The sequence below is a fragment of the Bos taurus genome, chromosome 18, assembly GCF_002263795.3.
Source record: "Bos taurus isolate L1 Dominette 01449 registration number 42190680 breed Hereford chromosome 18, ARS-UCD2.0, whole genome shotgun sequence".
NCBI lineage: Eukaryota > Metazoa > Chordata > Mammalia > Artiodactyla > Bovidae > Bos > Bos taurus.
In genome coordinates this window covers 3555730-3573433 of record NC_037345.1, presented here as the reverse complement: position 1 = coordinate 3573433, position 17704 = coordinate 3555730, and the positions used below count along the sequence as shown (strand labels likewise).

The 17704-nt window shown below is 38.1% G+C and overlaps 1 protein-coding gene across 4 annotated transcripts in view; it reads right to left on the bottom strand.

Annotated features, from left to right (window-relative positions):
* CNTNAP4 (contactin associated protein family member 4) overlaps nt 1–17704 on the bottom strand; it is a 313164-nt gene that overhangs the window by 160210 nt on the left and 135250 nt on the right. For all 4 annotated transcript variants that reach the window (XM_059876848.1, XM_059876847.1, XM_010814367.4 and 1 more), the window contains exon 4: nt 446–593. In XM_059876848.1, the coding sequence (XP_059732831.1) occupies nt 446–593 (148 nt within the window). The remainder of the gene's footprint in view (nt 1–445; nt 594–17704) is intronic.

Below are 17704 nucleotides of genomic sequence, written 5' to 3'. Positions count from 1 at the left end.
TTTTAGGCTGCAGAGGAAAAGCATTCTTTGTTCTCACAACAGATGATTGGTTTTACTAAATGGGTCACTGTCTTTTATTAAATTTTGGCTACCCAAATGAAACATCATAAAATATAGCCTACAGAGATAAGTTCTAATATTTACAAGTTAAGATATAGTCAGTAATATCAGATTTGGGTAAATGGACTCACATGTGTCTACAAACATCTATCTATTTATCTCTGTATCAATTTGTCAATAAAATGCTTCCATTTCTGATTTAAAATATAAAAGCAGAAAACATAAGCCAATATTGGCATGTATGGGCACATATAAAGCTTTCCACAAAAATTGCCCCTGTTTTTCCGTCTCTTTACATACTCTAAAGCCAATTTCAGCATATAGTTGGCTTTTAAAACATCTCCTTTGATATCTATTCCACTGCGTTGGATAAACAAATACTTACTATATGCACATCCAAACACCTCAATTCGCATTCCAATTCTGCCCTTGGGGTTCCACTCTAGAGGGATGAAGCGCAGAAATCTGGCTTTGATAGAAGGCTGGAGTCTATAGTACACAACACTGTCTGCGTTTGCATTTCCTACAAACCCCTAGAAGAAAAGAGCAAGAAGGAAATCAGTGCATCTGGAGAGTATCTATTTCACTTTGTCCCCTAAAACGCCAATAAGCAGTGTCTGATTTGCTTTTTAACTTATAAAATGGCAACCATTTAAAGAAGATCATATCATTAACAGTTATATCATAAAGTTTCATCTGCAGAAGTTACTATGGTCTAAACTGCTTTCTATATAGCAGTTTAAATCCCACCATCTGCATGAAGTCAGCTTTCACTGTGAAACCCCCAGTAAAGTTTGTTTCTATGAAGTGCAGATGAAAATAAAAGTTACTGACATGAACAGTGAGAACATCCTCTTGTATTCAAAAACTAGAATCAGATTCTGCATGGAAGTTGCTCATGTAGTTGATGAATGAGTAAGATTCAGACTTGTTTCTGCTGTTTCACTTTCTCATCTTACTCAGCAACATAAAGGAAAGTATCACCAGACATTCAAGTCAGAGCTACACTCTGAGAATAGGCTCTTAAACTTCACTCACCACACAGCCGGATACACACATTAAAAACTGTTGTTACATGTCATTTTTATTCAATAAAAAAATAATAAAGTAAAAGCATCTCTATTTAAAAATTGTTAAGGGAAACTGGAATCAATAATAATTTGGAAAGATGTGAAATTAGACTGACAGACTCTAGAATCTGAAGCTATAAAGACCATAGGAATGCTGCTGAGCTAGTACCATCAAATTGCAAATGAGGAAATTAAATGTCAAAATGGCAAGAAAAAAAAAACCCTCTGGTGTTTGCAAAACTATTATATGGTAAGACCAAGAGCAGTGTTCCTTTCACAATATCAGGATGCATCTACCTAACACCTGCAAAACCCACACTTAAACAGCTTTTATTTTCTCCTACATGACATATGGTAAAGCTGCATATGTGAAAAAGTTAGGATGAGACAGAAACTGTTCTCAATAATTGATATTTAACTTTTAAATTTTTTATTTCTTCTTTTCTGTGTCCTCTTCCACCTCTTCTTCCCCTTCCACCTTCCTGTTCTCCTTCTCTTCCCCTCCTCCTCCTCCTTTTTTTGTTTAACTGTAACAATCAAGACATGCAACAAAATAAGGGATCTTATTATGATCTACTCAGCCACGTGGTAGGTCCCCTTACCATGACTCGATCCACAAATGAGGTCACGCTCATGTAGACCATACCAGACTAAGCAAATATTTCAGTAACACCAATACCCAGGGAATCTATCCATTTGCCTCCTTTTCTTTCTACTTCACAAATAAGCATTTACCAAAATATTTTCTAACACAGTAAAAATAATAATAATAATAAAGTTGGGTTTTTCATAAAGAAAGAAAGTGAAGTTAAGTAGCTCAGTTGTGTCCAACTGTTTGCGACCCCGTGGACTGTAGCCTACCAGGCTCTTCCCTCCATGGGATTCTCCAGGCAAGAGTACTAGAGTGGGTTGCCATTTCCTTCTCCAGGGGATCTTCCCAACCCAGGGATCGAACCCAGGTCTCCCACATTGCAGGCAGACACTTTAAGGGTTTTTCATAGTCAAATTAATTTGATTTGATTCCCCTTATCCCTCAATGCCCCAATACCTCATACACCCAATTTTCAGGCTCACACAAAATAAGCAGTTCTGTGACAGTGTCTTCAAATTATATCCCAAATCGGGGCATCTCCCTTCATCTCAGCTATGACCACCCAGTTCAACAAAGCAGTATTTCACCAGAACTACTCAAATGGCCTCCTCCTTATCTTTTCAGCCTTCTCTTTCCCATGCCCATGCCCAACCATATCCCTAATCTCGTTCCCTCTGAGCAGTCAGTATGATTTTTAAAGGTAAAATAAATTATGTTACCCCCACTGCTTCCTTTACCACTTAGAACAAAATCCGAATTCCTTATCAGACATTAGCACCATCTTTGGCAACCTCGTCCACAACGCTTGAAGCACAGGGAGCCTCTGTGTGAAAACCAAGTTCAGCTCCCCTGAGCGCCTTTACCACCGGCTGTTCACTCCCCTCTGAAAGTTCTTCCCTTATGATCTTGGCACAACCAGCTCCTCTTGGCATCTCAGGCTTTGTTCTAAAGAGAGCCACCGAAGACGGGCCCTTTCTGATCCCCCAGGTTCTGAAGGAGTGTACCTGGCACCCTGGCATCTTATTACCTTTCTGTTTTATTTTCTTCATATTACTCATTATTTGGGGATCTTTTTTGATTATTTGTTTATCTTCCACCCCCACCCCTCCATCACCCAGAAGATAAGCTCTATTAAGCATGGACTTTTACTGACCTTCCTTCTGCAGTACCTAGAACATGGCTGGGCTCAAAGTGGTTCTCAACAAAATATCTGTTGGATGTGCATGTTTGGGTAACACTGGGCTTAAAAACAAACCAAAGTTCAACAAGTTTCTCAACTATAGTATCTCTCTGAACACGTCAAATGAGAAGGTACAAATGAGCACTGTATCTCCTGAGGGAGCAACATTTATGCAGCATGCTTGAAATCTGTTAGTCCCATATTCTTGGCTAGTATTTCCCAGAACATAAACAGGAGAACATCATTTAATCCCATCGATATTTGGACTCTAATAACCAGACACTTCTAGAATGTTCCATCTATTCCACGAGTCGAGGACCTAGTATAAAAGGTCAACTGTGTCACACTACCTAATATCCATCCTCACTTCATATTTAGCACACCAGGATCTCCTTTTCTGTCAAAACCACTCACATTTGCCTGAAAATGTCCATTTATTCTGACCTTTTCCTTAGAAGGGCTGATGAAGGGCAGTTTTATTTTAGACAGTATTTCCCAAACCTGAATGACATATTAAACGTCCCAGTGCTCAGACTGGGCATTGTTGTACGCATGTGCGTGCGTGTCTGATTCTTTACAGGCTCTCCAAGTCAGGGTAATGTGTCTCCAAGGTTGAGGACCACGTTTATAGATATTCAATCCTAATCAGACTTTCTTATACTTCTGATTCTGTTTTCCTGGGTACGGCTGGCAGGTTAATACAATACCTAATTATGATTTCTTGCAGGGAACAGCTGGATGATGAATTAGATAGCCCTCCAAAATATCTCGCATTTTTCCAAAATTAATCTAAGTTCACAGATTGAGATAGATGGCACTGTGATGATCTCAGCATTTAATGGGATTGGGAGAAAAGATGCAGGTGACAGTGGCTATGGGTAGGTAAATGGAAAGAGGACATCTGTAAGTGGAAGATTTTCACAGTTTATGTGATCAATTTATGAGCTATTTGAATTTTGAGAACATAAAGAAGAAATGCAAATTACTTAGTTTGTCTAAGTTATAAAAACATCTGGGCACATTCAAAATTTTAAGCGATTATTTCTTACAAGGGATAAGGGAAATTTTGAGGTGGGGAATATGAGATTTTAATTTAGTACAGTTTATTCATTTATAAACTTTTTAACTAGCATGTACTAATTTTACAGTAATTAGCAAAATAAAGTAACACATACATGTCAGTGTGTACAATGACAGAACAGGCAAAAATATCACTTAGTAATGCTTTGGGTACCTTTAATAATATTCTAATATCAATAACCTTGGGAAAACATGCACCATTACTACTAATTAAATATATTTAACTGAACAATAATATTTGCATTTTTTGCTCCCCGTGTTGATAACTTAAAACATAAGATAACAAAGATTCTGTTGTGGAATTCAATAATCTAACAGGAATTTTTGTATAATGTCTATGACTGAGACAGGGAATTAAAGCCATGTTGCTTTATAAATGAAAAGTCCAATGCATACTAATATTCCTAATGTAATTCCATTGCCTAAGAGACTTTCCTCAATTTGCTATAAGATTTTTTCATATCATTATAATTCACAAAGGAATGCATGAATTTAAACGTCTCATTCTCTTTTGAAAAAATAATTTTATTATGAGAATGTGTATGTCCTCCCTCATACTACAGATTCTGAACTTGAGCATGGGTCCACATGACCTGAGGCACTGTCATGCATCACATCTGTGGGAGGGGCTTTAGAGTCTGCATTTCAATGCAGGTCAGACTGACTTGTGCTTTTGGTCTTTGGCCTGCTCCTTGAACATTCTTCAGGCTTGTGGATAAATCGTGCTCTTTTCCCCTTGCTATTTCATCTCAAAATTTTTCAGAGAGAGAAAAGGTTTTAGCAGAAGAGTTCACTAGGGTTAACTTCCAAAAGCAGGAATAAGTAAGTAACAAATGTCTGTTGTGCTATCAGTCGGACTGTCTTCAACATGAAAGGTTGTGTCTCAACATCAGACACAGCAGAAATATATATTATGTAGTTTTAATACTTGCCTCAAGGCTGTGAAGTATTTTTCGGCTCACCATAAAACTGAGGATAACAAAAATTATAGAGGTTATGTGCCTAGAACCACACAGCTAGAAAGTGACAGGGTAAGGATTTAATTCCATACTTCTCTGAATCAAAAGCCCATAATTTAGCTAAGCATCAAAAGGTCTCACTCTTACAGGACATGAAAACACCAACCAACCCTAGAGGAAACCTGATATTTTATCTGAGGGTTTTTTTCCATTTTTCTCATAATTTATATTTAACATCTTAGACACATTTGAAATTAATGCAACTTAGATTATTACTGGCTGGAACATATCTCTTCCAGTTGATTTTACAGACAATAGGATTGTTCCATTAACTACGTTTTCTCGAAATTAAAAGACAAATGTTCAATTATCAATAGGATACTTTCATATAAATGGTAACCTCCTAGTAGATGCATAATATAAAAGAATATGCCATCAGATCATCAAATATATGAAATATCTAAAAGTAAAATTAAGCTGATGTGTCTTATGTGATAAAAATCAAAAGCCTTAATTATATTTTTCTTCAAGACTTGATGATTTTCAAACTCAATGAGGTGTTCATAGATGGGTTTAGAAATGTATTCTAACCAAGATAATTTATTGAGTTAATGAATTAAAGTTTCTCACAGGATTTTAAGTATTTTCATAGTGATTCTAAAGTTTATGAAGAAGTGTAATAGCATTAATTTCTTTTGCAAATAGTAATTGAGCAATTCATCTATGAAAGCCAAGATGCATAAAGGAAGATAGCCATATGGCAGTTCATAAGGGGCTCCAAAACATGGCTGTAATAAATCAGAAACACGGGAGCAGTTACCTGCTGTTTTCCAGCAGATTTGTAACTACACATAGAATCGTCCAGCTCCCACCAAAATAAATAGTAACATGAGTAGAAATTCAATACAACAAACAGGCAAACAGTAAAATCCTCTGACCTCCCTTGTTCGTGTGACTTACATATGACCTTTTTTCCAGGTACAATTCATTTTGACACAGTCAGCTAATAGATAGACACTAAATATATCACAGCAACATGCTGTCTAATGGAAATCAGCTCTTTATTTTATGATGTTGGTTATAAATCTTTACTAAGTATGCCTCCCATGAGATCAGGTTTAGAAAAATGTAAAAGAAAAAGCAAAGAAAAATAAGAACTATCAAAAAATGGGCAATATGCTAACATAAACCCAGATAAGATTAACATTTAAACATATTAATATGCTGCATAAGACACTGCAACTGTATCTAACAGAAGTTGATTCTATCTTGAGTGTGAATGGAATTTGTTTAACGTAATAGAAGATCAGCAAGGGAGTATAGCAGTCAAATCAGAAAGTTAAGTTTTGTTCTGAATATACAATAACACTCAATTTTCAAAATAAAAGGGTATCAAATTTTATTAATATTAAATCAGTTTCTATTATCTCTCTCAGAAAATATTCAATAGCTTTAAAATATTTATTTTGAGGGATACCAAATTATTAACAATAGTCCACTGAGGAACCGCAAACCAGCCATTATATTAGAATCTGTGGATGCACAAAGCTGTAACATACACTGGTTAGGCCCTTTCAGCACAGAAGGGTTCAAATTCTCAAGACAGAAATATCAAAGGGAAAGAGAGAAAAAGTACATGAAAGATGCATTCTTCACTGTAGTCCATAACTATTGTTCCTGTTCACTTGCTCAGTCATGTCCGACTCTTTGCAACCCCACGCACTGCAGCACGCCAGGCCTCCCTGTCCATCACCAACTCCCAGAGCTTGCTCAAACCCATGTCCATCAAATTGGTGATGCCATCAAACCATCTCATCCTCTGTTGTCCCCTTCTTCTCCTGCCCTCAATCTTTCCCAACATCAGGGTCTTTTCCACTGAGTCAGCTCTTCACATCAGGTGGCTAAAGTATCAGAGCTTCAGCTTCAACATCAGTCCTTCCAATGAATATTCAGGGTTGATTTTCTTTAGGATGGACTGGTTTGATCTCCTTGCTGTCCAAGGGACCCACAAGAGTCTTCTCCAACAACACAGTTCTAAAGCATTCTTTATAGTCCAACTCTTACATCCATACATGACTACTGGAAAAATCATAACTTTGACTACACAGACCTTTGTCAGCAAAGTAATGTCTCTGTTTTTTAATATGCTGTCTAGGTCTGTTAGAGCTTTTCTTCCAAGGAGCAAGTGTCTTTTAATTTCATGGCTTCAGTCACCATCTGCTGTGGTTTTTGAGCCCAAGTAAATAGTCTGTCACTGTTTCCATTGTTTGCCCATCTATTTGCCGTGGAGTGTTGGGACTAGATACCATGGTCTCAACTACTGTTGAGATATAGTAACAAATTGTTATGTGGCTGATATATGGACATAAATTTATATTAGGGTAATACATGGATAATTTTGTGGAAGATTAAAATTTGATTGAGATGCAAAATAACTTTTAACTAAAACCTAATTATATTAAGGTAATGGTAGATTAGGAGATTCTGAACAACTCCCCTGCTAAAAGCTGTACAAAATGAGAAACAGGAACTGAAGATCTAAAAGACAATGAAATATTAAATGTCCAAGATTTGGGAGAAGAGCAGCCAAAGAGACCAGCCCTACCTTTGGGACCCTTGTTTTCCTCTTTAGCTGACCTAAGGATTTCTAAAGAGAAGAAACTGAGCAGACCTTTGGACAACTTCACAGAGTTAAAGATAAAAATTTAGTTCTAGAGCCCTCAAGGGCATGAATATCCCATAAGCTTCCATGCGGTTCATGTCAAAACTTTGAGAGTCTACAGCTAAGAATAAATGGTAAGATGGAGAGAGACAACTCCCCACAGGGATGAAAATTCAGCTTCCCATTTTCTCCACCTGTGAGATTACATGACGGTCAGAGAGGCCTCATGCTCCTTGCTGCCTGCAGAAGCAACTGTAATTATACTCTGTAGGAAGATATCCTTCTAAATCTCAAATTATCTGTTCAATTCTTCATATATAATGTCCTACACACAATAGAAAGCAATAAAACATCAGCAAAAATTGTTCTTAAAGGAAATTTATAGTCTTGAACATGCACACAGGTTAGTGAATAGGAAAGGCATCAGCTATGTTATTTAAAGAACTGGGAAACCATTACTCTACAGAACAAGAAAGTGGGGCAAGCTGAAAATCAATGTTTTCTGAGAGCCATCAGAAACTTGAGATTACATGCACTGAGTTGTGTCCCTCCTAAAGCATGTAGGGTGAAGCCCTAACCACTTCCATGGTGACAGTATTGGGAGGTGGGAATTTTGGGAGGTAATTAGGTTTAGAGGAAGTCATGAGGGTTGGGGACCCCATGATGGGGTTAGCATCCTTACAAGATGAGGAAGACAGACCAGAGCTTCCTTTCACTTTGCCAGGTGAAGACACAGTAAGAAGGCTGATGTCTGCAAACCATGAAGGCTCCTCACGAGGAACTAAGTCAGCCAGCACCTTAATCCTAGACTTCCTAACCTCCAGAACTGTGAGAAATAAATGCCTGTTTTTTGAGCCATCCAGCCTATAGCATTTTGTTATAGCAGCTTGAGCTGACTAATACACATGGCAAACCACACCTCTGAGATCCGGAGAGAGAAGGCCACCCAAAGACAGCAGAAATCTGTCCATCTGCCGGTGCCATAAACTGATAGGGGCTCCCATGGTAATCTTGATGAATTGATAGAGGCCGAGCGTGGACTAGCATGAGAATGAGAAACTCTTGAGGCCTTGTCACAGAGCATAGATAGTTTCCTGGAGGGAAAGCCCACAGTAATGCTCTGTGACAATCAGGAAAAAAAAAAAAATTCTTCTTGGCTCTAGCAAGGAGGGGTAAGGGTAATCACTGCTACACTCAGAGTGATCTACCATCCAGGGGAAAATCTGCCAGAGCCTATTCCCTGATGGCTCAGTGAATAAAGGATCCACCTGCAGTGCAGCAGACATGGGTTCGATCCCTGGGTCAGGAAGATGCCCTAAAGAAGGAAACGGCAACCCACTCTGGTATTCTTACCTGGAAAATCTCTTGGACAGAGGAGCCCGGCAGGCTGTACAGTCTATGGGGTGGCAAGGAGTCAGACGCAACTAAACACACAGCCTCCCCAGGACCTCTAGAAACACTAGTGAAGGCCACAGTTTTAAGACAAAGGCACTGACATTTAATCACAATATTGGAGAACATTCTTATTCTCTCTTATCATACCACCAATGCCAACAGGACTCCAGTATAATAATACTGGATAACAACTGAGAAAAATGTGAAACCCAGACCACCTCTGAAGAGGATGCTGAAGTCAAAGGAGAGGCAAAAACAAGGGTACTAGATGGATTTGAAGTCTCTGACACCTATAGCGTGTATGCTGCTGCTGCTGCTAAGTCACTTCAGTCGTGTCCGACTCTGTGCGACCCCGTAGACGGCAGCCCACCAGGCTCCCCCGTCCCTGGGATTCTCCAGGCAAGAACACTGGAGTGGGTTGCCATTTCCTTCTCCAATGCATGAAAGTGAAAAGGGAAAGTGAAGTCGCTCAGTCATGTCCGACTCGTAGCGACCCCATGGACTGCAGCCCACCAGGCTCCTCCGTCCGTGGGATTTTCCAGGCAAGAGTACTGGAGTGGGGTGCCATTGCCTTCTCCGTATAGCATGTATAGAAAACATTAAATACAGCCCAATTTCTAGCCAGATTAATATAAACTCTCAAACAAAGACCTATTTACCTCAGTTCCCATGACTAGACACAAAATGTCCAAATTTCAACAACAAGTTGCAAGGCAGGCAACCAGCAAGACTATCATCAAAACTTAATGACAATCACCATCAGGTTCACATATCTTACAGATGTTTGAATTATCAGACTAGAAATTTTTTAAAAATTATAATGAATATGGGAAGGACTCTAATGGAAAAAGTGGACAACATGCAAGAACACCTGGGTAATATCAGCAGAGACATGAAAATCTAAGAAAGAACGAAGGATTCCAAAATATTTAGAAATCAAAAACACTGTAACAGAAATGAAGAGTATCTTTAATGGGTACATTGATACATTCAACATAGCCAAAAAAGAATCAGTGAGCTTGAAGATAAGAAAATACAAACTTGCCAAGTTGAATTGCAAAGAGGAAAAAAAAAAGTGGAAGGGAATATCCAATAACCATAGGATAACTGTAAAAGTTGTAATGTATCCAAAAATGGAATAAAGAAGGTGAGTCGAGAGAATGGAGCTGAAAAAATATTTGAAATGATAATGGCCAATGAATTTCTAAAATTAATGACAGACACAAGGTCCAAGAAGTTCAAAGAATAATAAGCAGGTTAGAAATCCAAATAAAAACTATATTTAGTCATACACATTCCAACTGCAGAAAAGCAAAACTAAAGAGAACATTTTGAAAGAAGCCAGAGGAATACCTTACTTTTGGAAGAACAAGAATAAGGACTACACTGGACATCAGGAATTATATCAGAAATCATACAAGCAAGTAGAGAGTGGAGTGAAACATTTAAGGTGTTGAAAGAAGTGAAAATAATCTTAGAATCCTATAGCCAGAGAAACTATCCTTCAACACCAAATGAGAAATAAAGATTGTCTCAGACAAAAGCTGATGATGTTCACCACTAGTAGATCCGCTCTGAAAGAAATATTTAAAAGAAGTTCTTCAGACAAAGGAAATGATATATGTCAGAAATCTCGATCTATGTAAAGAGAGGAAGAGTATTTGTGAAAGAATAAAAAAAGGTAAGATAAATTTATTTTTCTTATTCTTGTTTAAAGAAACAACGTGTGCTAAGTTGCTTCAGCTGTGTCCAACTCTTTGCGACCCCATGGACTGTAGCCTGCCAGGCTCCTCTGTCCATGGAATTCTCTAGGCAAGAATACTGGAGTGGGTTGCTGTGCCCTTCTCCAGAGGATCTTCCTAACCCAGGGATCGGACCCACGTCACTTATGTCTCCTGCATTGGCAGGTGGGTTCTTTACCACTAGCACAACCTAGGAAGCCCCAAAGAAACAACAGGAAGAGATAAAACAGAATCCTACAAAATGCTCAATTAAATTCAAATAGGGCATTTAAAAGAAGGACAACAAGACAAAGAAAAGAGGGGAACAAAAAACATAAGACAGGGCTTCCCTGGTGGCTGTGGAAAAGAATCTACCTGCCAATGCAGGAGACACGGGTTCGATCCCTGATGGGGGAAGATTGCACACGTCGCAGAGCAATAGGCCTGTGTGCCCAGCGACTGGACCTGCAGCTACTGAATGTATTACGTGTCCCAACTACTGAGGCCCACGCGCCTGGAGCCCATGCTCCGCAGCAAGGGGGCCACCGCCGTGAGGAGCCTGTGCCCTGCAACCAGGGAGCGGTCCTGGCTCGAAGCAAAGACCCCACACAGCCAAAAATAAAACAAAAACACAGTACAAATACAACAAAGAGAAAACAGCTGCAAACGTGATAGACAATATTAATCCAAATACATCAATAAGCACTTTAAAGGTGTATCTAAATATGCTGCTTGAATCACAGAGATCTTTAGAGCTGTATAAAGGATGACCAGATCCAACTATTTGCTATCTATAAGAAATTTATTTTAAATGAAAGATTAAAACTGATTAAAAGTAAAGAGATGAAGAAAGATAAGCCATGTTAATCTCAAAAATTCATAAATAGCAAAATTAAAACCACCAGATCAATAAAACAGTAATCAGGAAGAGTTTACTGAACATGTTAAGAACAGTTTAGAACTGGACGCTTGCAACCTCAAAACTAATATGAAGCTCAGAGGCAAAATGTTACAGAATGGCTTACGAAGTGAAAAAATGAGGAAGCGGTTTAACCTTTACGGTGATTGGTTATTACAATGAGGGTTTCTAAAGGGCAGGGGATTGCTCAAAAGTGATTATTTAATACCATGTTAAGGAAGATGACTTAAGTTTCTTTGATGATTATCAGAGGCATTCACAAGAAGTAAACTAAGTTAAGTTTTGCTTATGCACATGAAGTAGGCTAGATTTAGTTTTGCTTATATGGCTTAAATGGTTTTGTCTCCTCAGGGAATTTTCAAGTTTGATGTTCATTTTATATTTTACTTTTTACAGTGATGCTAAATCTAAATAAACCTAGGATAGCTATATTAATTTCAAACAAAGCAGACTTCAGAAAAAGGAAGATTATCATAGATAAGTCGGCACACCACACAATGACAAAAATATCAATTTTCCAAGGTGGCTTAACATTCCTCTCTGCATATGGACCTAACAGCAGAGCCCCAGCACACAAGGCACACACTGATGGGACAATCAGGAGAGACAGGCAAATCCATTGTAACAGCTGGACTAATTGATACGTCAAGGAGGGAGAAAAGCAGCAAGAATGTAAAAGACCCGCGTCACTGTTAATCAACTGGATCTAACTGACATTTTAGGCTCTTCCAGCCAACAGCAGCAGAAACAGTCCTCTCCAGTTCATGAAGCATGCATGGGCCCTCACAAATTTAAAAGAATACAAATCATACAAAGTATGCTCTCAAATCACAATAGAATTCAACTATTAATCAGTAACAAAGATAGCTAGAAAGTCACAAAATGTTTGAAAATAACCCGAGTTGAAACAGAAATCCCAAGTCAAATTTTTAAAAACTGATGTAAGTGAAAATACAATTTATGAAAATTTGTGGGGAACAGCAGCATTTTTAGCATTAAATGTATGTACTAGAAACAATAAAGATCTAAATAAGTTTCTATCTTAGGGAACTAAAGGATATAGAGCAACTTAAGTCTAAAGAAGAAAAGAAGTAATAAAAATATACACCACAAGTTATTGCAATAGAAAACAGAATGCATTAGAGAAAATCAACAAAACCAAAAGCTGGTTCTTTGAAAAGTTTGCTAAAATTGATAAATCTCTAGTCATGCTGTCCAAATAAAAAAGATCAAGAAGACCCAAATTATCAATATCACAAGTGGAATAGAAGTCACTGCTGTCGAGCACGTGGACATCAAAAGAAGGAAGGAGAAGATTAATGAGCTGAGGATGAATGCAGACACCAGGAAGAATACAGTAAGTTAAAACCAAGGATGAAACAGGAAGTAGATACTAAAAATAAGGCTTCAAAAGACATCTATTTAATTTTTGAAGTATAAGATCATGGCATCTGGTCCCATCACTTCATGGGAAATAGATGGGAAATAGAAACAGTGTCAGACTTTATTTTTTGGGGCTCCAAAATCACTGCAGATGGTGACTGCAGCCATGAAATTAAAAGACACTCCTTGGAAGGAAAGTTATGACCAACCTAGATAGCATATTCAAAAGCAGAGACATTACTTTGCCAACAAAGGTTCGTCCAGTCAAGGCTATGGTTTTTCCAGTGGTCATGTATGGATGTGAGAGTTGGACTGTGAAGAAGGCTGAGCGCCTAAGAATTGATGCTTTTGAACTGTGGTGTTGGAGAAGACTCTTGAGAGTCCCTTGGACTGCAAGGAGATCCAACCAGTCCATTCTGAAGGAGATCAGCCCTGGGATTTCTTTGGAAGGAATGATGCTGAAGCTGAAATTCTAGTACTTTGGCCACCTCATGAGAAGAGTTGACTCATTGGAAAAGACTCTGATGCTGGGAGGGATTGGGGGCAGGAGGAGAAGGGGACGACAGAGGATGAGATGGCTGGATGGCATCACTGACTCGATGGACGTGAGTTTGAGTGAACTCCGGGAGTTGGTGATGGACAGGGAGGCCTGGCGTGCTGCGATTCATGGGGTCGCACAGAGTTGGACGCGACTGAGCGACTGGACTGATAGTTGATTTACAACATTGTGCCCATCTTTGCTATGCAGCAAAGTGACTCAGTTATACGCATATGTATACTTTTATTATATTCTTTTCCAGTATGGTTTATCACGGGATATTGAGGACAGTTCCCTGTGCTATTCAGCAGAACCTGTTGCTATCCATTCTAAATGGAACAGTTTGCATTTACCAACTCAAACTCCCAGTTCACCCATCACCCTTCCCCCTCCCCCTTGCAAACCACAAGTCTGTTCTGTATCAGTCTGTCTGTGTTATAGATACGTTCATTTGTGCCACAGTTTAGATTCTACATATAAAGGATATTATATGGTATTTGTCTTAAGGTTTTGAAGGAGATTTAGATGAAAAAAAAAAAAAAAAAACCCACTAGCTAAACCGATCAAGGAAAAGAGACACAACCAATATCCGGAATGCAAAATAGCATTTTACCATCCTACACACATGAGAATGATAATAAGAGAATATCTGGAATAATTTTATGCCAATAATTTTAAAGATTAAATAGACATATTCCAAACTGTAATTTACCAAAGCAGGTGAGAAACAGGGAAATCTGAGTTGCCTATATATAGGCAAAACTAAATCTACAATTTAAAAATGTTCCCACACAGAAAACTTCAGTCCCTTTTGTTTTCCCTAATGAATTCTTCTCAATATTTGAGGATATAACAACACAAGCATCATATAAGCACTTCAAAAAAGTAGAAAAACAGAATTGTTTCCCAGTTTGTTTCGTGAGGCCAGCGTAACTGTGATATCAAAATCTGAGGGAAAAAACTTGTAAGGAGGAAAACAAAAGCCAATCTTATTAAAATACAGATCCCACAATCCTTAAAAGAAACTTGCAATATTATATTAGGATATAAAAATAAAGAAAAGATATAATAGGTCAAAATGCAATCAAGTTTATTCCAGGAATATAAGGAGTGCTTAACATTTAAAAACTCTTCAATGTAATTAATCAAGTTGAAGAAAATATAGTCTTCTAGATAAATGCAGAAATAGTCTTTGATTAAACTCAGCAATTAAACAAGATTAAAACCTTTAGCCAAGTACGGAATATCTACAAGTTTTACAGTCAGCATCACAAATAGGACAAGATTCTGAGAGCTGTTTAAGAGTTTGGGTCCCAGGCAAGCATGTTGTCTACAGACCCATCAATTCAACCTGTAGTGAATATTCTAATTAGTACAGTGAAAGTGAAAGTCGCTCAGTTGTCTCTGACTCTTTGTGATCCTATGGACTGTAGCCTGCCAGGCTCCTCTGTCCATAGAATTCGCCATATTGGAGTGGGTAGCCATTCCCTTCTCCAGGGGATCTTCCCCACTCAGGGGTCAAACGCAGGTCTCCCGCATTGCGGGTGGATTCTTCACCATCTGAGCCACCAAGGAAGCTTAAGAATACTAGAGTGGGTAGCCTACCCCTTCTCCAGAGGATCTTCTGACCCAGAAATCAAACCAGGGTCTCCTGCATTAGAGGCAGATTCTTTACCAGCTGAGCTACCAGGGAAGCCTAATTAGTACAATAAGGTAACAAAAATATTTAACAGGTAATAAGGATGGGAAAGGAAAAAATAAAACTGCTGTTATTCATAGGCTGCATGATTGTGTATGTGTATATATATATATATATATATTTTTTTTTTTTTTACTGCATATAGAGAGTTTAGCAAATCCACTGGATAAAAGTCTGTATATAAATATGAACTGAAGTTACACATCTGTTAAAAGAGCTAAAATCCAGGACACTGACAACACTAAATATTGGAAAGGATGTGGAACAACAAGAACGCTCACACATTCTTAGTAGAAACACAAACAGACAGGAATCACCAAGATATTCATGAAGAAAAACAAAGTCAAAGGATTTTCTTTACTGAATGTGAAGTCTTAACAATGTGATCCAAAAAAAGAGAGAGAGAGACAATGTCATATTGGCAGAGAGGTACTCAGACAGAACAATGGAACAGAATACAGACTGAACATATATGCACAGTACATTTTGAAAATGTTTGCAATGCAGAGCATTAAAAAAAAGAAACAAACAACTTCTTTTAAGTGCATAGTGCCAGGCCAATCGAATATCAACTCTGGGGGAAAAAAGAAGAAAAAATGTAATGGAAGACGGGTTGATTACTACTTGAAATCATAGGCAGAATTCCAGTAAGAATGTAGGCCTATATGGGAAAAACAAAACAGTAAAGCTACCAGAAGACGGCACAGCTGACTTCACAACTTCACATCTTCACAACTTCACATCTCCACAACTCTGAGGAACACAAATACTTCTCAAACGCGATGCCAAAGGCACAAACCATAGAGGAAAGACGACAAACGCACATCTATTGAGTTTAAGAATCTCTGATCATTTAAAGATGTTAAAACAGTGAAAAGAGAAGCCACAGAACAAGAGAAGCGATTTTCCAGTGTATTAGTAACCAGAATATACAGAGGGCTACAAAGCGCTAAGGAAAAGAGGAATAAAGGAAATATCTAAACGGCTAACAAATCCATTCAACAGTGTCCAGCCTCATTAGTCATGGAAGTACTGCAAATTAAAACCAGTGTGAGAATTCTACACTTCAAGTAGGTTGGCCAGAATTGAGGGAAACATTAAAAAGTGAAAATAAAATAAAACTGACTATATCAAGTGTTGTCAAGAATGTCGAGCAAATGGAATTTTCACACACTACTGCTGAGTGTAATTAGCACAATCTCCATAAAAAAGCCTTTCACATATTACACTAAGTTCTAACTAAAGTTCAACCTATCCTTATTTGAGGCACCAGCAATACCACTCTGAAGAAAGCACCCTACTGCAAAGCAGACATTGTGTACCAAAAGACACGCACATTCCTCAAGTATCCTCAGAAGAGTCCCAAAACACAACTCACATACTATTTGTAGAATGGATAAACAAATTTAGACACAGCCAGATAATGAAATGTTGTAACGCAATGAAAATTAATCAGTTACACCCATATGCCACAGCATGGTGTTTAACAAGCATAATGTTAACCCAAGAAGCCAAGAGAGAAAAATATACACATTTCACGATCCCTTTTGTACACAGTTCAAAACTGGCATTAGTAGTCATGACAGTGAATAGCTTGCGAGAAGAGGGAGGTGGTAGCGATCAGGAAAGGATGAACGAGGTGTCTGAGATCTGGTAACATTCTTACTGCTGATGTGTGTCCTCCGTCAGGTCACGTCTGACTCTGCAACCCCACGGACTATAGCCCACCAGGCTCCTCTGTCCATAGGATTTTCCAGGCAAGCATACTGGAGCGGGTTGCTATTATCTCCTCCAGGGAGGGATCTTTCTGACCCAGGGATCAAATCTGCATCTCCTGCGTTGGCAGGTGGATTCTTTACCACTGAGCCACCTGGGAAGTCCTGTAATGTTCTTGGCCTAGGTAATATTTAGATAACTGCATTCACTTTTTGATCACTCATGAGCTGCATACATAATGCCTTTCGCCTTTTACTGGATGTGTGTTGTACTTCAACATAAAAATAAATGAAAATAATCTTGGAAACTATGGAAAAGAAATATGCCCTTAATGCTTTAAGAGATAGTTCAGTGAACACAATTGAGATTAAAATTTGCATATATTTATCTAAAAGCAAAAAAAAAAAAAGATTTTAAAGAATACCTCATTAAAATTGTATTTTTCACTCTTGTGCTTTTCTATATAGATCATTAAGAACCCCATGAGAAGTACCTTTCAACTTCAAATTTTAGATATCATATGATTTATCATGCATTATACCATAATGAGTCCCATTAGCATCTTTCCTTTACTATTAATATTACAAAGAATAATGGCATTCCTATGACCATTATCATTAAAAAAACTATTATTCAGTGATAAAACTATTGAGTTATCTATTAGAGATATTATAAAATTTAAAGTAAAATATTCCTCACTTACCTCTATATTCTATTAATGTTTTCATAC